This window comes from Selaginella moellendorffii, unplaced genomic scaffold, assembly GCF_000143415.4.
Source record: "Selaginella moellendorffii unplaced genomic scaffold, v1.0 SELMOscaffold_94, whole genome shotgun sequence".
Taxonomy (NCBI): domain Eukaryota; kingdom Viridiplantae; phylum Streptophyta; class Lycopodiopsida; order Selaginellales; family Selaginellaceae; genus Selaginella; species Selaginella moellendorffii.
The window spans coordinates 560,011-580,628 of record NW_003314355.1 but is presented as its reverse complement, the minus strand read 5'-3'; the positions used below and the strand labels follow the sequence as shown (position 1 = coordinate 580,628).

General features: G+C 46.5%; 9 protein-coding genes across 9 annotated transcripts; 5 read left to right on the top strand and 4 right to left on the bottom strand.

Annotated features, from left to right (window-relative positions):
• Positions 1–5: 5 nt before the first annotated feature.
• On the top strand, positions 6–2,227 carry LOC9630297 (putative transport protein YdbI). Its single transcript, XM_024662940.1, has 10 exons — positions 6–136; positions 348–644; positions 710–904; positions 956–1,027; positions 1,114–1,161; positions 1,217–1,342; positions 1,432–1,551; positions 1,603–1,811; positions 1,875–1,966; positions 2,018–2,227. The coding sequence occupies exons 1-10, from the start codon at positions 50–52 to the stop codon at positions 2,170–2,172; spliced, it is 1,401 nt and encodes a 466-aa protein (XP_024518708.1). The 5' UTR covers positions 6–49; the 3' UTR covers positions 2,173–2,227.
• Positions 2,228–8,685: 6,458 nt separating this feature from the next.
• LOC9630296 (polyadenylate-binding protein 2) lies at positions 8,686–11,004 on the top strand. The gene is made up of 8 exons (XM_002989149.2): positions 8,686–9,057; positions 9,120–9,238; positions 9,304–10,029; positions 10,086–10,175; positions 10,242–10,349; positions 10,399–10,497; positions 10,553–10,675; positions 10,734–11,004. The coding sequence occupies exons 1-8, from the start codon at positions 8,853–8,855 to the stop codon at positions 10,965–10,967; spliced, it is 1,704 nt and encodes a 567-aa protein (XP_002989195.1). The 5' UTR covers positions 8,686–8,852; the 3' UTR covers positions 10,968–11,004.
• A 101-nt stretch (positions 11,005–11,105) lies between these two features.
• LOC112341922 (keratin, type I cytoskeletal 9-like) lies at positions 11,106–11,648 on the top strand. Its single transcript, XM_024662945.1, has one exon. It carries the CDS (start codon positions 11,129–11,131, stop codon positions 11,558–11,560), a length of 432 nt encoding a protein of 143 aa, XP_024518713.1. The 5' UTR covers positions 11,106–11,128; the 3' UTR covers positions 11,561–11,648.
• A 202-nt stretch (positions 11,649–11,850) lies between these two features.
• LOC9629837 (putative per-hexamer repeat protein 5) lies at positions 11,851–12,862 on the top strand. The gene is made up of 2 exons (XM_024662935.1): positions 11,851–12,208; positions 12,239–12,862. Exons 1-2 carry the CDS (start codon positions 11,851–11,853, stop codon positions 12,730–12,732), a joined length of 852 nt encoding a protein of 283 aa, XP_024518703.1. The 3' UTR covers positions 12,733–12,862.
• Positions 12,732–14,275, bottom strand: LOC9629836 (CTD small phosphatase-like protein 2). Its single transcript, XM_002989110.2, has 6 exons — positions 14,131–14,275; positions 13,971–14,059; positions 13,805–13,919; positions 13,563–13,748; positions 13,165–13,502; positions 12,732–13,078 (listed from the first exon to the last, which is right to left on the bottom strand). Exons 1-6 carry the CDS (start codon positions 14,264–14,266, stop codon positions 12,836–12,838), a joined length of 1,107 nt encoding a protein of 368 aa, XP_002989156.2. The 5' UTR covers positions 14,267–14,275; the 3' UTR covers positions 12,732–12,835.
• Positions 14,276–14,321: 46 nt separating this feature from the next.
• On the bottom strand, positions 14,322–14,982 carry LOC9629835 (ankyrin repeat domain-containing protein 39). Its single transcript, XM_002989109.2, has 2 exons — positions 14,693–14,982; positions 14,322–14,627 (listed from the first exon to the last, which is right to left on the bottom strand). The coding sequence occupies exons 1-2, from the start codon at positions 14,930–14,932 to the stop codon at positions 14,403–14,405; spliced, it is 465 nt and encodes a 154-aa protein (XP_002989155.1). The 5' UTR covers positions 14,933–14,982; the 3' UTR covers positions 14,322–14,402.
• Positions 14,961–17,660, bottom strand: LOC9630295 (conserved oligomeric Golgi complex subunit 6). Its single transcript, XM_024662939.1, has 11 exons — positions 17,398–17,660; positions 17,288–17,340; positions 17,081–17,228; positions 16,901–17,008; positions 16,773–16,840; positions 16,590–16,713; positions 16,386–16,532; positions 16,084–16,326; positions 15,743–16,027; positions 15,519–15,686; positions 14,961–15,467 (listed from the first exon to the last, which is right to left on the bottom strand). Exons 1-11 carry the CDS (start codon positions 17,617–17,619, stop codon positions 14,985–14,987), a joined length of 2,049 nt encoding a protein of 682 aa, XP_024518707.1. The 5' UTR covers positions 17,620–17,660; the 3' UTR covers positions 14,961–14,984.
• Positions 17,661–17,737: 77 nt separating this feature from the next.
• LOC9630314 (probable protein phosphatase 2C 46) lies at positions 17,738–19,733 on the top strand. The gene is made up of 4 exons (XM_002989147.2): positions 17,738–18,514; positions 18,644–19,020; positions 19,094–19,330; positions 19,389–19,733. Exons 1-4 carry the CDS (start codon positions 18,223–18,225, stop codon positions 19,638–19,640), a joined length of 1,158 nt encoding a protein of 385 aa, XP_002989193.1. The 5' UTR covers positions 17,738–18,222; the 3' UTR covers positions 19,641–19,733.
• Positions 19,592–20,539, bottom strand: LOC9630294. Its single transcript, XM_002989107.2, has 5 exons — positions 20,273–20,539; positions 20,053–20,222; positions 19,959–19,986; positions 19,835–19,892; positions 19,592–19,772 (listed from the first exon to the last, which is right to left on the bottom strand). Exons 1-5 carry the CDS (start codon positions 20,528–20,530, stop codon positions 19,744–19,746), a joined length of 543 nt encoding a protein of 180 aa, XP_002989153.1. The 5' UTR covers positions 20,531–20,539; the 3' UTR covers positions 19,592–19,743.
• Between the last annotated feature and the right edge of the window lie 79 nt (positions 20,540–20,618).

The following is a 20,618-nucleotide window of genomic DNA, read 5'->3' as shown; positions in this document are numbered from 1 at the left end:
TGTCGCATTCCCCTCCCTCCTTCCCTAATTTTCTCCCCCAGCTGGCTGGATGGCCGCTTGTTCTACGCCCATACGCCCTTGCGAAAGATCGCCGCTCGCATCCTCATCCGCGCCTCGGATCGCTCGTCTCGCCAAGGTACGCCGCTCGCCATGATCTCATCGCTGCGATTCTTGCTCCATTTCCCCCTCCCAATCTGGAGCCGCGGATTTTCTCCTCTTTTCTCGCTCGATCGGCGCCTCCTCTTGCATTCATTGCTCCTCGCTCGCTGCGGCCTCTCGCATTTCGTGCCTGAGACAAGCAAAATAATTTTTTTCCCTGATCTTTATTTTTCCTTGGTTGTGAGCAGCACCACGGTAGCGTTAAATCAGTCTATTCTCACAGAGGACTTGACAAGCGCAAGAAAGGGACGCTCTTGTATAGCAGCAAGCACTGGGCTGGCTCTCCTCGAGGATCGGGCAGGCCTCGCGTCGCGGTGCCCATCGGAGAGGTCGGCGATGCTCTCATCACTAACAGTGGCCTTCGGGCTTCCGACACGCTGCTCGTCGTTAACTTTGGACCGTACTTGCGGCGGTTGCCGATCAAACGCGTTTGTGTATGGGCAACAGTGGCACTGGTCCTCTTCCAACTACGAGATTTCGTCGGGGTATGGCTTTTATCTTTCCTGGTTTTGTATTGATCCTTTGGTTGGTTTCTCTCTCTCTCTCTCAGGTGATAATGGGAACCATTGTGCTGTCGATGATTGGAAATACTTTCATAAGCTGGGCAGAAGAGTACTTGCCCGGGAGGAGGCGTTTTTTGATCGCGACCATGTATGTCGTGATCATCGCTGTGCTAACGGGACTTGGTATCATGTACATACCGAGGTTGCTCCAGGAAGGTGCCAATATCATTGGTCGCATTCAGGTGAGTGTAGACTTTAATTCTTTTTCTCTCCAGCTTTTCAACTTCTTGCAGCAAAGCGAGAACCCCTACAGCCTTTTATCCGAGAAACTCAAAAGCGCTTTGGGAGAGAATGTGACCGATCAAGTGAGTTCGGACTCGAAAAAAAATAAAATAAAAGAGACTGTCTGCTTTGGTCAGCTAGCTGATTAACCATGTTTCTCTCCCAACAGCTGGAAAGATTTCTTCTTGCCGTGATGAGGCCAGACTCCGTCGTCCGGGTAGGTGTTTCTTTCTACGGAACCTGTTTCTGTACTAAATTTCCAACTCGTTCAGGAGTCCATGGCCGGTAACACCGCTCAAAGGTCCATAATTTTTCAGCAGCTGATAAAGGAGTACTCAGGAGCGATGGTAGCTTGGCTAGCAACTCTCATCTCTGCAACAAGTCGTTTCGCACTGCAGGTTAGCCATTTCCAACGCATTAACACAGAAAGTAATGAATTTTTTTGTTTTTCTTTTCTTTTCTTTTGTTCTTGTTTCTCGTGCTTCAGAGTTTTGTTAGTTTAATATTTTCCTTCCTCTTTGTCTGGGATGCGCCTTCTGTAAAAGCAGGTATCCAATCGCTGAAACAAACTAGGCTCTCTGTTGTATATGAGGAGATAGCACCCGTGGTGAGTTGTTTTTTTCTTCTCTTTTTTTATTTCTCTGAACGATGACCTCAGGTGGCCACATTCGGGCAAATTTTTGGAAAAGCTTTACAGGCACAGAGCACCATCGCATTGGTAAACACAGTTTTGACAAGCTTAGGCCTCCTGGCGTTGAGAGTATCTGGAGTAGGATGGCTTTCATTGCTGGTGTTCTTGTGCTCCTTCGTACCCGTGGCTGGAGTTATAATCTCGACGGTTCCCATTGGAATTGTAGCTTTTGTGGAGTAAGTGTTTTGCTTCCTTCGCACACATTTAATCGTTGGGTTTGTCCTTTTATTTTCTATCAGGACTGGATTCTTACAACTGAGCTTGGTGGTTTTGATGGTAATACTCATTCACGCTTTGGAAGCGTACGTGCTAAATCCTGCAATATATTCAGGTAGAAAAACAATTATAAAAATAGCGTCTAAGTTCCTCTTGTTTTTCGCAGCTCACCTGAAACTACATCCTCTTCTAGCATTGGGTGTCTTGGTTTTTGCGGAGCACGCCCTGGGGGTGTGGGGATTGATTGCAGCAGTGCCAATGGCTGTGTTTTTCATCGAGTACGTCATCAAGAGAAATTCATGCTACCAAGACAATGTCTAATCCATTTGTCTATAATAACAATAGAATTACTCAGCAAATAGTATGTTCAACCTTACTTTTATATTAGTGGAAATATACATATAAGTAAGTACTTATATTAGTTAATAACTATAACCAATAAGGTTTAGATTAATATAAAAACTATAATTATGGAGTGGGTTTTAATCATATTATTGATGATTTTAAAAAAATTATGTTTTATGTCTAAATATATATTTATATTTTTGTGTTAAATTGTGGTTGTGAAGTCCAAGTGTATGGATATAATGGATTTTGATAGCTATTGGATTAATTTCGATAGCTATTAGATTAGTTTCAATTTGGACTATTTGCTTATGTATATAAGGTTTTTATGCTAATTGATATGCATATTTCTAGATTCCATTTCTACATTTCATACCTTCACATTAGTGAAATTTTGATTATCCCTTAGGAGTGCTTGGATTTGGGATTTTGGTTTAAATCTAGCTTTTACATTGTCTAGATCTCCTTTTCTTTATAGTTTTTTTAATATTTTCTTTTTTGCATTTAATATAATTGTGCTGTAATCAATCTAGAAGTCAAAAGCTTGGCTCAACATAATGATTAAAGCTCAAACTTAAAATTACGCACACATATAACAAGGTTTGTTTCATCCTTGCCAAAAATAAGGATGTACAGCCATTGCCATAAAGAATGAAAATTAACTCTACCACATAACACAAATATATATAGTTACATGTGGCAAGAGGTTGACTAATAGAAGATAAACTCAAGCTTATATCAATTAATATAGAGAAAATAATAGAAAACCTCTTATTATAAGACAAGGTTAGAAAGTAAACATTGGATGAGCTAATGCTAAATGAACCCTTTGATGATACTCTTGAAAGAAAGATGAATAAATCATTGACTTATTCACGCAAAATCCCTCCATAACTAATATGACTCCTCATTTCCTAATAAAATCTTGGTGTTTAGTCTTTCCAACACAACAACACCAATAATATGTTGTTGATGCTAAGGTTTTCATTTGAGAAATAGAGGTCACCAATCCAAAAAACACCAACAATGCCAATAAGTGTGACTAACTTTATCACATACCCAATAGTAGACATCAAAACCAAGTTTTTATATAAATATAAATATAAATATAAAAACAAATTGCCCTTAACAAAGATAATGCAATTGTTGGAATGCATCATCATAATCTTCAATATATCCAAATACAAGTTTGAAGGCATCTAAAAGAATGCTCCAATCTGTACAAATGGCTATGCTCAAACCATTATACCACTGTAGTGTTGTCCCTTATAAACATGCAAAAAACTAATGGAAATGTTGAGCATCATTCTAAAAATGATATGTGGCAATCATTATAAAGTGATTAAACCAATTGTTTAATTGCAATCGTATAGCATCAAGCAACTATATCAACTACTACTCTAGAGTCAAAAGAGGAAGAAGCTACTGCTCTGCCATAAAGATATTGTTTCATATTTTTTCATATTTTTTCCATTCCTCTCATTTTTATTCTTCTTCATTCTTCTAGTTTTACTTTTGTTTTTTTCACTTTTGTCTCCCCATTACTCCCTCTTATACTTCTATCTTGTTTTTCTATTCCCTTTTCAAATCGGCAATAGTTTTTATATTGCAATGGTTGGCCAACTCATAAAGGAGTATGTTGATTTTCTTGAATTTAACATGTCGTTTAGGACCAAGATTGCAACACACTAGGGATGTTCATCCAATCAAGATTTTTATTTATTGTCGGTCGTCAAAGGATATCAAAATTTTATGTGCAAACATGAGAGAGATGTTAAAAAAGGGTATTATTCAAAAGTTATAGAATCTTTGGGCATGTGAACCTTATCTTGTCACGAAGCTTGATGAGAGTATTTATTTCTGCATTGATTATCGACCGTTAAACAACATAACTATCTTGGATATGTATCCTCTTCCTTACACTATTGATTTTTTGGATTTTTTGGGGAGAAGTTATTAATTCACCAAGTTAAATTTTGCTTTTGAGTAATAGTAAGTGCCAATGGCTAAAATGATGTTCCTAAGATTGTTTTTTATAAACCATTTGATTTATATGAATTCTTGGTAATGCTGTTTAGTTTGTATAATGCTTTAGTGACTTTCTAGTGGATAATAGATGAGGTTTTGTTTGATATGCTGAAGGTGACTGTTGACTTCATTGATGATGTCTTGATCCAATCAAAAAGGACATAAAAGGAGCACATCTGTGATGTTCAGAAGGTGTTGAATTGGTTGCGGAAAGTTGGTTTAAAACTTAAAATAAGTGTTTGATTCAAAAACATGACTTATCTTGAGTACCATATTTCTCATGAAGGTTTGTAAATTGATTATGACAAACTTATGGCTATTCAAAAGTTCCCTACTCTGAAGTGTGTAAATAATATATAACACTTCTTGAGCAATGTGCAATATCTTAGTCATTTTGTTGATCATCTTTTTTATCACATTATACCGTTGTAAGTGTTGTTGAAGTTATCAACGTCATCTTTCATTTGGTTTGAGGACTACAAATATACATTTACAGATCTCAAATAGCTGTTAATAACTATTCTAGTGTCTTTCTCCCCTTAAAACAACTGAAAAAGGGGCAATTGTTTGATGAGAGAGCCCTTAATGGCTATTTTATCCCCATTTATCCCCTAAGATTTTAAGGATCATGGTGACAGTATATCCAAATTTCATCCCATAATCACATGCATTACATTTAATTTTAGTGTATCTTGATTACACTTTACCTTTCATTTTGCATGTGAATGCTTCAGATATCAATTTTAGGGTGTTTTAATGTAGAAAAGTATGAATGAGCCTAGCTAGCATCATTCTATTGCATACATTAATTATATATTACAACTAGTAAAAGTGAACTACTCCACAATAAAGGAGTGTTTAACAATAATTTAGGGTTTTGAGAAACTTCATGTGTATTTGTATGGTTCTTGAACATTGTTAAAAGGTGATTATGTTATGGTTACTTTATTATTGAAGCAGAAAAATTTAATTGGTTGTATTGCTCAGTAAGCTTTAAAGTTTCAAACATATAATTTTGAGGTTATTCATCACCCATAGAATTTTATAGCTAATATTAATCCCCTTTCTTGAGCTCCTCTTTCTTCTTCTCTCTCTTCTTTTGTTCTTGATAAGCCTATTGTTCTAGCATCTGTGGAGTTTTTGAATGAGGATTATGTACCATCGGCAGTTGCTGTATTTGATATTTAATGTTTACAAGATGCAAAATAAGATTTACCTTCTCTTGACAAGGTTCATAAGGATTAAAAAGTTGAGTCATGGATCCAAAGGCTTGAAAATTTTGCATCATTTGCTAATGATTTGCCATTTTAGTATTTACATTTTCAATATTGCCTTAAGGACAATCTACTTTATTTTATTATGACTGATCTTGATGATCATTTATAGCTGATGGTACCTTCAATATTTATTCTACACTTTTTCCATACTTATGACTCTCCTATTTTAGGCGGATATATGGGACATTGATATGTGACTAAAAAGCTAAGTAAGTCTTTTTATTGCCTGGAAATGCAACATAATGTTATTTAATATATGCATAGTTTTGTTTGGTGCCAAACCCATAATACTCCCTTTTTTTGTTACGGAAAGATGATTAAAGTTAATTGCAATTTCTCATCTATATGAGTTGGTAGCATTTGATTTGATGGGGCTTTTTCCATGGCAATAAGTATGTCATTATTGGATTTAACTACTTAACTTACTAGGTGGAAGTTGGTGCTCTTTCTAATGCATCAGTAACTACTATTAAATATTTTTTCTTTAATCAAATGATGTTCTAATATTTTTGTCCAGAGTGTATTCTCTTGGATAATGGTCCTATTATCGCTAAGGCATTTCATGTTTTAACATCTTGGCTGGGCATATGCCACACTTTCACAAATGTTTATCATCCACAAACGAATGGTTTGGTGGAACAACTCGTCTAGACCTTCAAAGGGAATGTGAACTTTCAACATTCAAATTGATATAGTTATTTGCTGTCTCTTCAGTATGCGTATATCATAGGGTATAGAGTTCTATTAGTGTTTCACTATATAAACTTCTATATAGTCATAATCCAATATTACCAATGGAGTTGAGTTTACTTTCGCAATTGCTATAATCTATTGATGCTAAGTCCTAGGATCAGTATTTGACGAGCATTCTTTCACTTGTCCAAATAGAGTTTGCTAAACATTTAAGCCCTGTACAAGTGGAACAATTGCATTATAACTCCCATTATCATCTACTTATGGAGTATAAAGTGGATGATTTGGTGTTAACCTATTTTTCCAATTTTACGGTATATGGTTTATTTAAGGGGTGTAAGCGACTAAATTTTTCCATTCTACTTTAGTCATTTAACCACACCTCTGACCACTTGGAGGAGTCTCACTCACAACCTCCATAAGTCCTATTTTAGGCTTGGGCTTGTTAGCCCCGAGAATGGCATCCCCGCCACTCAACCTTTGCACATGGTCCAAGTGCTCCACGTGTCCGATCTCATGATCGACACCCCAAAGTACCACCGACATACTGGCCCATTATGTTAAGGCCATGCCTATTCACCTTGGTCACACTGGTGGTCCAACACCACCTGCATCGCCGTCCCGTCTCTCAAAGACTAGGCCATCCGTCCATGAGTGACCATCCTAGGTCCACTCCTTAGCATCCTTAAGATGCCCGTAGACATGGGGAACAGCCTTCCCCAATATCCCTTTAACAGTCCCCACCAAGATCCTTTTTTATCCATGGCCATGTTCACCAACACTGCCACTGGATCAAGGCCCACAGGCCCGACCACCAAGTCCCACTGTCCTCTGGGACTTCCTCACCATATGACCGTGTCATTGGTCACCACACCCGAGGATCACTACTCTTCCTTTCCATAGCCTGGGACTTTGGGACAGCATTTTGGAACACTATGGCCTTACGCGGGCCTCCTGGGTACTCTCCCCGCCTTCTGCTTTTGGGTGCTCTAGCCATGGGCTTAGAGCGAGGTTCCGTTAAGACATGCCTAGTATCCAAGTAAGTAGTGCCACCCACACTTGGACTGGGAGCATTAGCCAGTCAATCTCCCGGGGGAACTAAAGCCGGCTCTTGAACACTTCACCAAGCTACCTTGCTTGTCGGTCTGTATTCACTCTAGTCTTGGACTTCACAATGGTCAATTCATCACCCAACACTGGGTATGGCCTTCCTGGGCCAAACTGGCCTTCCTGGGCCAAACTGGCCTTTCCTGGGCCAAACTGGCCTTTCCTGGCCAAACTGGCTCCACTGGGCTCCAACCCCCACACTCTCCCTACTATACTTTTGGAACCCCCCGCAGCCCCCCCTCCCCCGGGGGACGATCGCTTTGGGCTTTCACCCAATTGCCTATATTAGTATTCAGACTCGGACTTAGACTCGGTCTCAGTCCCGGTTTCGGACTAGGACTCGGTCTCGGTCTCGGTCTCGGTCTCAATTTCATCTCGGACTCCATCTCAGGTCCATCTCGGACTCCATCTCAGGTCCATCTCAGACTCCATCTCGGGTCCATCTCGGACTCCATCTTGGACTCCATCTCGGATCCATCTCGGACTCCATCTCGAGTCCATCTCGAACTCCATCTCAGGTCCATCTCGAACTCCATCTCGGGTCCATCTCGGACTCCATCTTGGACTCCATTTCGGGTCCATCTCGGACACTTCCACGTGTCATGTGTTGGCCCTTTCTGGGTCCCCTTTTGGAGCCTTGCTTATTGGTTGCCTCGTGCTCGCTCCTCGAGCACTTTTCCACTCCCGCTCTCGACCTTCCAAGTCGGAGTTTTTAGTCTAAACATGTTCTGCTCATTTGGCCACTACCACGTGGCACCCTTTCCGGCTCCACTTTGGGGCCTTGGGATTTTGTGTCTCACAAGGGGCTTCTTGATTAATTGAAGGGACCATATTAACAAGCATTATCATCTATCTATAAAATATAAAGTGGACAACTTAATGTTAGATTATTTTCCCAATTTTACAGTATATGGTTTATTTAAAGGGTTTTTTGCTCAATGGAAGGGACCGTATTGGGTGTTGCAACAAATTGAACTACAAGTTTATGAGGTTTGGTATGACATTTAACAGGTTAATCCTCCAAAATTTATGCATATGCAACAATTAAAATACTTTGTACAAATGAATCACAAACAATTAGTACCACCTATAGATCCATCAGTGTCTTTTCTTAATGTTCATTTAAATCCCAAGCCATCAATTAAAGAACCTTAATTGCCTTTCATTCTTCCAGGAGAGGATGATATAAGGTTCAATGCGATATATTAATTTCAATTTGGACCAATAACTTTTATATATAAATTAGGTTTTTTGGTTAATTTATTTGTACATTTTTGTATTCCCTTTCTAACACACTCACAAAACTAAATGTTTGAAACAATTAAATGTTAAAGTTTAATTATCTATTTTAGGGTTATCAAATCAGTCCAAATTACAAATTGATGCGAATATACCGTCCAGTAAAACCTAGGTGAGGCTGTGCTCCGCCGTCAGCCCCGGCGAGGGGGGCCTTGGATTCGCGTCTCGCCATCAGTTTCCAATCCATTCCTCGAGGTAGTAGCAGCAGAAATCTAGAAATCTAGGCAGTAGAATCAGGGAAAGGGGAGAGATATGGCGCAGGAAACCTCGCCGCCTCGCTCGCCCTTCGCGTCGACGGCTCTCTACGTGGGAGACTTGGATCCCAGTGTCAACGAAGCTCAGATCTTCGACATTTTCAAGCAAATCGGGAATGTCATGTCTGTGAGGCTGTGCCGCGACATGGTTACCAAGCGCTCTCTGGGATATGCCTATGTCAATTACAACAACACCCAAGACGGTGAGGCTTCTTTCTTGCGTTTTCTTTTGTTTCTCTTGTGATTGAATTCTCTTGTCTACCAGCTTCTCGAGCGATAGAGGAGCTGAATTTCATGCCGGTCAATGGGAAGCCTGTGAGGATAATGTTCTCATATCGTGATCCCAGTATTCGCAAAAGTGGCTCCGGGAACTTGTTCGTCAAGGTATGTTCTCTCTTTTTTCTGTTAGAAAAAGAGCTGGACTGATTCTAGTCCTTTTTCTCTTGCAGAATTTGGATAAGAGCATCGACAACAAGGCTCTCCATGATCTGTTTTCACCTTACGGCAAGATTCTCTCGTGCAAGATCGCCCTCGATGTATCCAACGTCTCCAAAGGTCATGGGTTCGTCCAGTTTGACACCGAAGACGCCGCTCACACGGCGATTGAGAAGATCAATGGTACAACTTTACACGACAAGCAGCTCTTTGTGGGACCTTTTGTTCGTCGACAGGAAAGAGACCCCCCGGCTTCCAAGTTCAACAACGTTTTCGTGAAGAACCTGTCCGAGATCACTACCGACGAGGACCTCCAGAAGCTTTTCGGGGTCTTTGGTCCCATTAGTAGTGCGGTGGTGATGAAGGAGGTGGATGGCAAGTCAAAGTGTTTCGGCTTTGTCAACTTTGAGAACCCCGAGGACGCTGTTAAGGCTGTGGAAGATCTGCACGGGACAACCTTCCAGGACAAGGAGCTGTACGTTAGCCGTGCACAGAAGAAGAACGAGAGGGAGGCGGAGCTGAAAGCCAAGTTCGAGCACGAGCGGAAAGACACCGAGGACAAGTCACCGACGAATTTGTATCTCAAGAACTTGGACGACGGCATAGACGATGAGAAGCTCAAAGACATGTTCTCGGCGTTTGGAAACGTGACTTCGTGCAAGGTAATGAGGGACCCTCTCGGCCACAGCAAAGGCTCCGGGTTCGTTGCCTTCAGTACCTCCGACGCGGCACTCCGAGCAGTAAGTAAACCAGTACGCCGGACGGCGTCACTCACGATTACTCTTTTGTCTCGCAGGTGGCTCAAATGAACGGGAAGATGATTGGAAGCAAGCCTCTTTACGTTGCCATGGCACAGAAGAAAGAAGAGAGGAAAGCCAAACTAGAGGTAGCCCATAGTACAATCGCCACTCTTTTCCTCCTACTGATTCTTGTGTGATTCTTCTCTTCCCAGGCGCAGTTTGCCTCACGAGGCCCCGTCAACTTTCCTCCACCGCCGCTCTATTCCGCAGTTGGACAACAGCTTCTTTACAGCCGGCCAGCACCAATGGTTCCTCAACAGGTAAGCCACTTGATCCAGTTTTTGGCTTCTCCACACATCGTCGCATCAGCCTGCAGGTTTTGCAATGGTGAGGCCCAATGTTGGACAGATGCCCGGTTTCTTTCCTCCTCAAAGGCAGCAGGGTCACGCAAGGGTCCCGTTCCAGCAGGTCTGTGTGTCGCTCTCACTCTGTGTTGTTGATCCAACTTCGTTCTGTGATCTAGTTTATGCAACGGGAAAGCACCTTCCACGGTAGCAACTCTAGGACGCCTGCGTATGGAAACAACTCGTTCTTGGCGGTCTTGGCGTCTCATTTGGCATCCGCGACGCCGGAGCAGCAACGCATAGTGAGTGCAAAGTGGAAGTACCGATTCATGTGACGATCTTTTCTCATTTTCTTTGCAGATGTTGGGCGAGCAGCTGTATCCACTGGTTGACTGCATAGAGCACAACCACGCCGGGAAGATCACGGGCATGCTCCTGGAGATGGACCAAACCGAGGTACTTCACTTGCTCGAGTCTCCCGAAGCTCTCAATCTCAAGGTTTCCGAGGCCATGGAGGTGCTGAGAGACTCGCAACAGAGGCTCATCCCGCCGGATCTTGCATCACTCTCGTTAGATGATCCGCTGATGTCGTGATCCCGGTTTCATAAATCAAAGTTTTGATCGTTCGGCATCGCCAAGCAAACGAGAATCACCGAGCGTTAAGTCGGTGGAATTCCCACTAGACAAAGAGAAGGAATAATGACTTCCACCATCTCTACTTGGATAAAAAGCCATGGGAATCACAAACATCCACCATGGCGAATAGTAGTTTTCTCATCCTGTTCTTGGCTTGCTTGCTCGTCTTGTTGGTGTTAGCTCCAGGGATGGCGGAGGATGACTACAAGAAAAGCTCCAGAGGTCCTTCAACGAGTAGCTCTCACTCCCATGTCTCTGGCCGCCATGGGTCTGGAAGTGGCTATGGATTTGGATCTGGTTCCGGCCAAGACGCGAGAAGCGGGAGTGGAAGCTATGCTTCGTCTGGCTCGCACAAACACAAGTCATCCTCCAGTAATCACCACCACGGTGGTGGCAAAAGTGGAGGTGGTGGTGGTGGATTTGGGTCTGGTTCTGGCGCTGGATCTTCTGGATCAGGATATGGCTATGGCTATGGGAGTGGCTCTGGAGGTGGCTCTGGATATGGTTATGGCTATGGATCTGGAAGCTCGGGTCCTGGTCACAAACATTAAAACGTGATCACTTTATAGTACCAAGTAGAAGCACTAATGACTAAAATATAGCTACTTTTGATTCCAATATAAAAGTTCCTGATGTTTCTATCACAGCAACTACCGTTAATTGTCAAGACATCATAGAACATTTGACTTGAAACTTTACTTTGTGCGTGTTAATCATATGTCAAGCTGGACTTTTTCTTTCTTTATATTCTTTTCATAGTGGGCTTAATGGTGGCTACGAAAAGTCTTTGCAAATCGAAATAAATTCCCAGCTTGCGAGCCTGGAAATGTGCCAATCCAAAATGGCATCCAGTAGCACTAGCAAGAGCCTTATCAAGTTTGGTGGAGTTGCTTGCATCTTGCTTCTCTTTGCACTCTTCTGCATTGTGGATGCCCGGGACAAATCTCTTGAGGTCACAAAAAATGAAAGTCTTGGAAAACTTAAGAAAGGCAATGGGTTAAAACATAATGCTGGTGAAGGAAGGGGCTCTGGAACTGGTTTGGGAAGTGGAACTGGTGTAGGAACTGGACGTGGTTCAGGTTCCGGAAGTGGCTTTGGAAGTGGTAGTGGGAGCGGGACAGGCACTGGACGTGGTTCGGGTTCTGGAAGTGGCTTCGGAAGTGGAACTGGAAGCGGGACAGGCACTGGATATGGTTCAGGTTCCGGAAGTGGCTTTGGAAGTGGAACAGGTTCCGGAAGTGGCTTTGGAAGTGGAACTGGGAGTGGCATTGGACGTGGTTCGGGTTCTGGAAGTGGCTACGGAAGTGGTACGGGGAGTGGCACAGGGAGTGGGACAGGCGTTGGACGTGGTTCGGGTTCTGGAAGTGGCTACGGAAGTGGAACGGGGAGTGGGACAGGCACGGGACGTGGTTCAGGCTCAGGAAGCGGACATGGTTCTGGTTCGGGGAGTGGCTATGGAAGTGGAACTGGACGTGGATCTGGTTCAGGAAGTGGTAGTGGGAGTGGTTCTGGTTCGGGAAGTGGCTTTGGAAGTGGTTCGGGGAGTGGGAGTGGGTTCGGAAGTGGTTCCGGGTCTGGGAGTGGCTTTGGTTCAGGTTCGGGATCTGGCTCGGGTAGTGGAAGTGGTTATGGCTCAGGCTCAGGGAGCGGATTTGGAAGCGGAAGCGGAAGCGGATCCGGAAATGGCGGTGAAAATGTGAAAGTCGGGATGGTAAAAGTGTGAACTTGAAGTGCTAAATGCACAAAAATGATAGATAAGTCGAGTCCTATGATAAAATCCATTGTCCTTGCATACATACCTGGACAAGATCTAAAAACTAAACCAATTACAGTGTGATTTTACTTACTGCTTGCTTTTCATTCTCGTGCACGCAATGCCTCAGCCATGGAGGATCGCTGGCGGCTTGGATCTTTTGGCGCAGTTTGTACGCGCTTGCAATTATAGGACGCACGTCCTCTGCGCTGGCCAGAGACTCGAGAAACGGCAAAAGTGATGCAAGCGCGCAGTCGGCTTCATCGTCAAACCAGCTCTCGATCGGAATGCCATTGTCTACTTGGAAACCGAATGCCTGCAAGCAAAGAAGCAAGCGAGAAAACGTTGAGCAAAGTAAAAGCTTTGAGAAAGGAAAGAGGAAGAAGTAAACCCGGGCCATACCTGTGGAGAGTTGTCTACGATGACGGTCTTGGAGAGATCGCGGCCAAGAACACTCAAGTCCTTGAGGTAGTTCCCGTCGACGAGAACACACGAGTCCCGGAAGATCCTGTGCCGGAAAACCTTCCGCTTGGGGTCGAGGATGTTGAGCAGCTTCTCCGCGTACGTGCTCTGGCTCGCCGTGAAAACGATGATCTCAAAGAGTTGGGCGACTCTCTCCATAAACATTTGGAGGTGAGGCCTGCGACGGACGTAGACGGTCTGGCGTTGGAAGTTGGCATGCAACGAGAAGCTAAAGTCGGCGTTTCCACAGTGATCCGTTGTCGAGTGTACGAGGGTCTCTGCCAAAACAAGGAAATCTATGAGAAAAAAATTGGAAAAGAGCTTCTTTTTCCGCTTACCATCGAGGTCAAGAACTAAGGCAACTGGAGGGCAGCGTCTCGTCCGACGAGGGAGTAAGAACTTCCGGCATGGCGAGAGAACCAGGGAGGGATCTGGCAGATGCTTGATGAACAAGTAAGGATCGAAATCACGCAAGAGTTCACGAGCCTTGTCGTCGTGATTGCTCCTGGCGGCTTCAATGACCACTGTGGTTTCCCGAGAGTGATTGTTAGCTAGCGCGAGGAAACTGAGCGATACATACCTGTGGTGGCGGTGCTGCTCGAAGACGAGAAGCACTCTCCACCGATTCCTTTAAACAGGTGAAGAACAGGAGAGAAGATGGTTTCCATTAGGGAGTGCCGCTCCTCTTGTGGCGGCTAAAAGGGAGAAACAAACTTAAGTCAAGGAGAGAAAGGAAAATCTCTCACCTGGCACTCCAAATCTACAAACAGTGTGTCGCGATCCTCGCGAGCTTTGCCTCCAGAGACGCGCTTGCGAGCTGGTGACAAATAGATCCCTGCCAAGGGCCAAGGGCTAGCGCTGTGAGCCAGCCACAAGAGATCAAAGAAATCTAGCTTGATCACTCACCCTCGGCCTTGCGCTTGCTCCTGGTGAACGAGCTGATGGGGGCGGCATCCTCCTCCTCCTCGAGCTTTGGCATGGCGATCCAATGTGAGTGAAAGAGAGGGAGAGAGAGAGGAGGGAAAGAGCTAGAAGCTGCCATCGCTCATATTTTGAAATGCCTAAACGGTCATAATGACCTAACCTAAAAGGGCAGCTTCCATTAAATAGCGCGTTATTTTATGTTACCATTGAGTGAGATTCTTCTCACATCTACATCAATAAAGCGATAATCTTGCTTAATCCAGGAACTCTTTCTTCTTGTCCGAGAGGAGGAGCGCAACTCTATCGTGGTTTTGGATCATCGCCTTGTGGAGAGGAGTGTGGCCGTCGGAATCCACCGCGTCTCGATCGGCTCCACTCTCGAGCAGCAGCGCAACAATGTCTTCGTGACCAGCGAATGCCGCGCGATGGAGGCTCGTCGCTCTGCCGGACCTCGTCCGAGCATCCACGCCTGCTCCAAACTGTCCAACACCAAAGATCAAACAAAGCTTGAACGAAAGAAAGAAAAGCTAAGCGCTCACTCTACCTTGAGTAGCAGCCGGCAAGCTTCCAGATGACCATTCCGCGCGGCGTAGTGTAGTGGCGAGTACGCTGCCGCTGCTCCACCTTGCACACAGGCTCCCTTCTCGAGCAACCGCTCCATTCTCTTTACATCGCCAGTGTGCGCGGCACCCGACAAGCTCCTCGCGAATTCCATCTCTTCCAGTGACTCCACTGCTGCCGTGCCGCGGCAGCAGTCACAGCTATGGCCACCACCCTCCTCCATCCTCCACGAGAAGAAAAAAGCCTCCTGGAATGCCCTAGCAAGCGAGCGCTCGTCATATCCCCAGGAGCATGGTTTGCATCTGTTCCGGACTGTGCCGCAGGATCGACCTGTACTCCGGAGAAGCGTCGTAGATGAGCTTGTAGGCGCTGGCGAGTTCCTTGGCTACACGAACGCAAGCCTCGTTTCTCAGCCGCGCGTCTTGCACCTGTCCAAACTCCGCCACTGCCCCCTCGCCAACCAGTCTGAGGAAGATCTTGAGGCTTTCTGCTACGTTGGAGGGAGCCATCTCTTGTTCGTTTGCCGTTGCTCCGCCATCGCCCATCTCGGGGTTTGCTTTCAAGTACGCTACTTTGCTGCGGAGGTTGCACTTCTCGAGGATGGTGGCGACTTCGTGCTCCACGATGTAGCTCATGTACTCCTCGAGGGAAGATTCCAACGACTCTACGTAGCCCGATGCTGCTGGGTACGAGAGCAGTGGCTGTCGGATGACGGACACACAGTTTATGAGGAAGATCTTGCGAAGGCTCGGTACATCCTGCAGATTCTTTGGTTACGGATCCATCGAAAGACATGCTGGATAAGTTACCTCCTCGGTCTGTGACTTGGATGGTGAAACACCAGCCGGATCGGTAGAAGTGGTCCGTCGAGCAGCATTGAGTAGAGCCTTTCCCGTGTCCAAGTTTAGACTGTTTAGTCGTTTAACTGGCTGGTGTGAAGGTTTGGAAGCGTAAGATGCTGCAGCTCGCTCACACATCTGGAGAGAAAAGCACGTAAGACGAGACCAAATCTGCAACGTAGAGAAGAAGTTACCGTAATGATTGGATCAACGAGAGCTGCAATGACTGGTTTGAAATCGGGCTTGCTGGCACCAACAGCGACCATCATGCTGTTGTGAGTATCAATCAAGTCAACCAGCACTGGAACAACTTCCGCAAGCGCTGGCGGCGGAGAGAGATCAGCAGATACTGGAGGGGGATAGCGCAGAAGCTTGTCACCACGGCTCTTCAAAATATCAAAAAACGTCCGATCGGCGGCCTCTTTCACGTCCCTCAAAGTAGCTGACAAAGCAGCCTCTTTCCCAAGTAAATCAGAAATCTGTAACAAAATCTTCGTTGCCCGACCCCGGCAAAAACAACTGTGACAAAGCTTACCATGTGACTGTAAAAGCCGAGGAGATTGCACAGCTTATACGAAAGGATAAGGCTGGGTTGCGATTGTAAGACTTGCTCCACTCGCACCTTAAAGGGTCGACAAACGCCTTCAAAGATGCGGTCCAGAACAAATAGCAAATGGGACGCCGACTCATCGGATTCCTTCGACGACCAGTCTCCAGTACTTGCAGGAGCATCTGGACAGAAAAGTGACATTGCTAGTTCACGCTCCGAGGCTAAGGCCTACATGAATACATACAAGTCTTACGTACTTGAGAAAGGTATATGAAGATTACACGGACCTGATGTAGCCAGCCCAACATGTCCCCAACGTATCGGAGCGGATCATGTGCGTGTACTTCAATGGGCCGGGGCATACCACCTGGACCTCCGCGTGTGAGAGCGCTGATGAAGCGCCTAAAGAGCGCATTGTGCCGCGTGTTTGCCACCTGAGGCAAAACGCAAATTACAGTCACCTTCCATACAGAGAAAGAAATGGCCATTACCTCCTCAGCGCAGTACTTGAACAGAACCGGACGTTCGTTCAAAAATCTGGAGGCTGTCTTGAGAAGCTCGCTAACCTCCGGATGATCATTGTCACTGAGGTTACGGCATTCAGCTTGGACCCATCTGAAAAGAAAACCAAGGCGATCACTATTTCCAGATCCGATAACAAACGTTAAAAGCACCTGCATAGACGCTCGAATGCGCCCTCTTGGTAAACTGCCATCATATCCATAAGCTCCAACCCTGCGCGCTATGAACAAGAAAAATTCGTCATGACACCAAACTCGGTCAGATAGAAATAGTTAGTTACCTGGTGGTGAGTTCGGACCAAAAGCTTGCAATTGGCATGGATCTTTTGTACGCGTGACAAGGCTTTGAAGAAGTTTTGGTTGAGTTCCTCCTCTCTCAGAGCATACACCTGAGTAAAAGAGAAGCACAGGTAATAGGGAAGGAGGTAATCTTTTCTTCTAGTATGTTTGTTGGTCCTTACCTCCTCTGGGGATAGTTGGTAGTTGTGAAGAAACGAGGCAACGATCTCCTGGTGCTGTTTCGTGTTGTCAAGATCCAATCTAAGCTTCTCAGTGGTGGCGACAATATCCCCTGTCACCGCTTCACAGCTACTCAGAGATTTCGCAATTCTGGAAGCCAGATCGCTCCACATTACGGATAGATCGCACACAGGAGAAATGTACCTTACCTCTCGCACGACTCCGCAAGCCCCGCAACTTCAAGCTCGACAGCATCCAAGGCCTGCCAGAGATCCACGCCAATGAGCTCCAAAACGCCTAGATCCACCGAAATACTCACCTTCTGTGCCGCTTCCGACGCCCGCAGGAACTCCTCGTTGATGGAAAGCCCCCGCTTCTCGATCGTCGCCTGGAGATTCCGGCGCGCTTGAGCCGAATTCTCCGCGTAGAATGTGGAGAGCGTGCCGAGCGAGGCGAGCACATCCGGGGAATCGGTGCGCGTCTCCAGGACCTTCTTGAGCTTCCTGGCGAGGCCGGGCGCCAGAGCCGTGGCTGCTGCCATGGACGCAACCTCGCAAAAGCCCTAGCTTAGAGCTGGCTAGGTCGGAATCGAACCGGGGTCTCTCCCTTCTTTTTTTCTCCTCCCCTGTGCACTACAGGATGTGACGGCTGTGTAGAAATTCTTTTATTGTTTGTTTTGATTGCTTGTTGTTGGCTATGGCGACCGCGAGCAAAGCCTACTAAGCAGTGAGCGAGCGGCGCCAGGCCGGCCAGGGTTTCCTCCTCCCAGGTTCTAGGCTAGAAGAGAACAACAGGTCGTCCGATCGAGATATCGCGTCGACATCGCGCGAGCTCGCGGCGATCCAGCGCTTTGCGCGGCGGCGTGCAGCGGCGACGCCAGGGAATTGAATCCTCGCCCCGCGCAGATCTAGCGCGGCGCGGATCTGCCAGGCCCGGTGAGTCGAAATTTCTTGAGCTGGGGTTTTGGTGTAGAGCGAGCGGCCTAGGCGCGGATTATCCGAATTCCTTGTCCGGCAAGCTCGGGCGGCGTGATCGCGCACGGCTTTTGGGGGATCAGATGGTGTGATGGGGCGATTTGCCAAGTAGAGGAGGAGGAAAAGGGAAGACGAAGAAGAATGAATGAGGAGCGGCGATGAGATGAGGCATGCTGGCGTGGTTAGCCAAGACTGTGGCGGCATGCTGGCACCCAGTGGAGCGCTATACTCATGGAAGTTCGTCAATGACTGATCGCAATGACGCGCTTCTATGGTACCGGGATTTGGGGCAGCATGCGTTTGGGGAGTTTTCCATCGCAGTGGTGCAGGCAAACGCGCTGCTCGAGGACCAGAGCCAGATCGAGACGGGGCCTTACGGAACTTTTATCGGAGTTTATGATGGTCACGGAGGTCCTGAGGCCGCGCGCTACGTCAACGAGCATCTCTTCAAGAACTTCCAGAGTAAGTGATCGCGATCGATGCTTCTTCTCTCTTGGTTTGCTTTTCTCATCTCGCTTAGCAGTAACTTAAGCTCGTTTCCATCGTACTCACAGATCCGTGTGCTTTTTTTCTTCTTTTTTCTTCTTGCAGAGATTGTCCGAGACCAACAAGGGGTCATGTCCATCGACGTGTTGCGGAAGGCATTTTTGGCGACCGAGGAAGGATTTCTAAACCATGTCGCGGGCTTGTGGGACGTGAAGCCGCAGACCGCCGGCGTTGGGACGTGCTGCCTGGTGGGAGTTCTGTGGGGAGGAATGCTCTACGTTGCCAACGTTGGCGACTCTCGAGCAGTGATTGGAACGTCGCGCAGTAGAAGCAGCCACGCGGAGGTGGGCGCTGGCCAGCTTTCCGTGGAACACAATGCAAGCTCCGAGGCCATACGACACGAGCTCAAGTCCATGCACCCCGATGACCCTCAGATCGTCATGCTCAAGCACGGAGTTTGGCGAGTCAAGGGAATCATCCAGGTACTATCTCTCAAGTCTTCAAGCTCGTTTTTTCTTCCCTGTTCCCTGCCAACCAGTGGAAGTGGATTTGCAGGTGTCGAGATCCATCGGCGACTTCTACCTCAAGAAGCAAGAGTATAACCGGGAGCCTTTGAATCCTCGCCTCCGCCTCAGCGAGCCTCTGCGTCGGCCCGTGCTGACCGCGGAGCCATCGGTGAATGTCCACGTCGTCCAGTCCATGGATCGTTTCCTGATCTTCGCGTCCGACGGGCTGTGGGAACATCTGAGCAACCAGGAGGCCGTGGACATTGTCCAAAACCATCCTCGCTCGGTAAGTTGTTCGCTAAGATTGTCCTAGCTAGTGACGAGCACTGTTTTGCTGCAAGCAGGGAATCGCGAGACGACTGATCAAAGCCGCGTTACAGGAGGCGGCCAGAAAGCGTGAAATGCGATACTCAGACCTGAAGAAGATCGACAGAGGGATCCGGAGGCATTTTCACGACGACATAACCGTGGTGGTGATCTTCCTGGATCACGACTTGATCAGCAGAGGGGCGAGCATTAGTCCCATGTCAATAAGAGGCGGTGTGGATACTCTGGAAGCGGTGGGCAGCACTGAGAGAGTTGCCTCGAGGATGTAATTTACTCTGGTCTGGACATTTTTGTAGTGATGGATCATTAACTGGTTCGCCACTTTGATACTTGGAAATGAATTCAATCCAAAAAGCTTCGTCTTTCCTCTCGCTAAAACGGCCATTTGGTATCCTCCGCAGCTGAAACAACGCTCGAGTTTGAGAGACGCAAGAACAAAATAAAAAGAAAAAGATGTTCTTACTCCTGTATTCGATCTTCTTATCCGAGGTGGGATGACGAACGTTTTCTCTGATGGCGGCCTGCAAAACACGATCACGCGATCACGATCACGATCATATCAAAGTTAATTGCAAAAAAGAACAAACCTGGATTTCTTCCATGGAGAATGGTTTCCTGGACCAATGCGAAAGAAGACCACATGAGAAGCGAAGAACAAACGATGCTCACTTTGTTTCTTACCTCTCAAGTTGCCCGCTCTTGGGCTTCTTCCTCTTCTTGGCCAGAGGCTCGTCAAAGAAGTAGTCCTCCACTCGGCGAACAACGTTTGGCTCGTCCCACACCACTTTCTCCCATTCATCCCTCGCCTTCTCGTAGACGTTCATGTAGGCCTTCCAGTAGAGGCGCTGGTCCTGTCCTGGCGAGAAATCTGTGAGGAGGAGAATGGAATCGACGCGATTACCTCTTTCTGTGGATCAATCCGGAATGTGGAGAGGTGATTGACCCTGGTATACCGCTGCTGGCCTGGAGATGGAGCTGCGTCGTCTTCCCCTTTTTTCTTGACGGTGCGAATCTCCTGGACGCTCAGCAACTCTCCCTCAACCATCCACCAATCGCTATCTTCCGGCACCGCGCTGGAGCTGCTGCTGCTGTTGCTGCTCCATCGCGCGCCCGGAGCGATCCTTGCTCGCATCGCCTGGATCCCGCGCCGGAGCAGCATTTCTTGTCCTAAAACCCTCCCCCAGGGTTTTGATATTTAGGTTATATGAATCTGGTGAACATGTTCTTTGCGTGGTAAGGAATCTTGC

Coding starts and splice junctions, on each gene's coding strand:
- LOC112341922 (XM_024662945.1), top strand. CDS start 11,129: ATGGCGAATAGTAGTTTTCTCATCCTGTTCTTGGCTTGCTTGCTCGTC.
- LOC9629836 (XM_002989110.2), bottom strand. CDS start 14,266: ATGGCAGCTTCTAGCTCTTTCCCTCCTCTCTCTCTCCCTCTCTTTCAC. Junction 14,060..14,130: donor GAGCAAGCGCAAGGCCGAGG/GTGAGTGATCAA, acceptor GGCCCTTGGCAG/GGATCTATTTGTCACCAGCT. Junction 13,079..13,164: donor TCGTAGACAACTCTCCACAG/GTATGGCCCGGG, acceptor CTTTGCTTGCAG/GCATTCGGTTTCCAAGTAGA.
- LOC9630296 (XM_002989149.2), top strand. CDS start 8,853: ATGGCGCAGGAAACCTCGCCGCCTCGCTCGCCCTTCGCGTCGACGGCT. Junction 9,058..9,119: donor TTACAACAACACCCAAGACG/GTGAGGCTTCTT, acceptor CTTGTCTACCAG/CTTCTCGAGCGATAGAGGAG. Junction 10,350..10,398: donor CACCAATGGTTCCTCAACAG/GTAAGCCACTTG, acceptor TCGTCGCATCAG/CCTGCAGGTTTTGCAATGGT.
- LOC9630297 (XM_024662940.1), top strand. CDS start 50: ATGGCCGCTTGTTCTACGCCCATACGCCCTTGCGAAAGATCGCCGCTC. Junction 1,812..1,874: donor GGAATTGTAGCTTTTGTGGA/GTAAGTGTTTTG, acceptor ATTTTCTATCAG/GACTGGATTCTTACAACTGA. Junction 1,967..2,017: donor AAATCCTGCAATATATTCAG/GTAGAAAAACAA, acceptor TGTTTTTCGCAG/CTCACCTGAAACTACATCCT.
- LOC9630294 (XM_002989107.2), bottom strand. CDS start 20,530: ATGCTGCTCCGGCGCGGGATCCAGGCGATGCGAGCAAGGATCGCTCCG. Junction 19,987..20,052: donor AAGAGCGGGCAACTTGAGAG/GTAAGAAACAAA, acceptor GCATTGGTCCAG/GAAACCATTCTCCATGGAAG. Junction 19,773..19,834: donor TAAGAAGATCGAATACAGGA/GTAAGAACATCT, acceptor GCGTTGTTTCAG/CTGCGGAGGATACCAAATGG.
- LOC9630314 (XM_002989147.2), top strand. CDS start 18,223: ATGCTGGCGTGGTTAGCCAAGACTGTGGCGGCATGCTGGCACCCAGTG. Junction 18,515..18,643: donor TCTCTTCAAGAACTTCCAGA/GTAAGTGATCGC, acceptor TTCTTCTTGCAG/AGATTGTCCGAGACCAACAA. Junction 19,331..19,388: donor TCCAAAACCATCCTCGCTCG/GTAAGTTGTTCG, acceptor TGCTGCAAGCAG/GGAATCGCGAGACGACTGAT.
- LOC9630295 (XM_024662939.1), bottom strand. CDS start 17,619: ATGGCAGCAGCCACGGCTCTGGCGCCCGGCCTCGCCAGGAAGCTCAAG. Junction 16,841..16,900: donor TGGTCCGAACTCACCACCAG/GTAACTAACTAT, acceptor TCTTGTTCATAG/CGCGCAGGGTTGGAGCTTAT. Junction 16,327..16,385: donor TGTTGGGCTGGCTACATCAG/GTCCGTGTAATC, acceptor GTATTCATGTAG/GCCTTAGCCTCGGAGCGTGA.
- LOC9629835 (XM_002989109.2), bottom strand. CDS start 14,932: ATGGAGGAGGGTGGTGGCCATAGCTGTGACTGCTGCCGCGGCACGGCA. Junction 14,628..14,692: donor CTTGCCGGCTGCTACTCAAG/GTAGAGTGAGCG, acceptor GGTGTTGGACAG/TTTGGAGCAGGCGTGGATGC.
- LOC9629837 (XM_024662935.1), top strand. CDS start 11,851: ATGGCATCCAGTAGCACTAGCAAGAGCCTTATCAAGTTTGGTGGAGTT. Junction 12,209..12,238: donor AGGCACTGGATATGGTTCAG/GTTCCGGAAGTG, acceptor GAAGTGGAACAG/GTTCCGGAAGTGGCTTTGGA.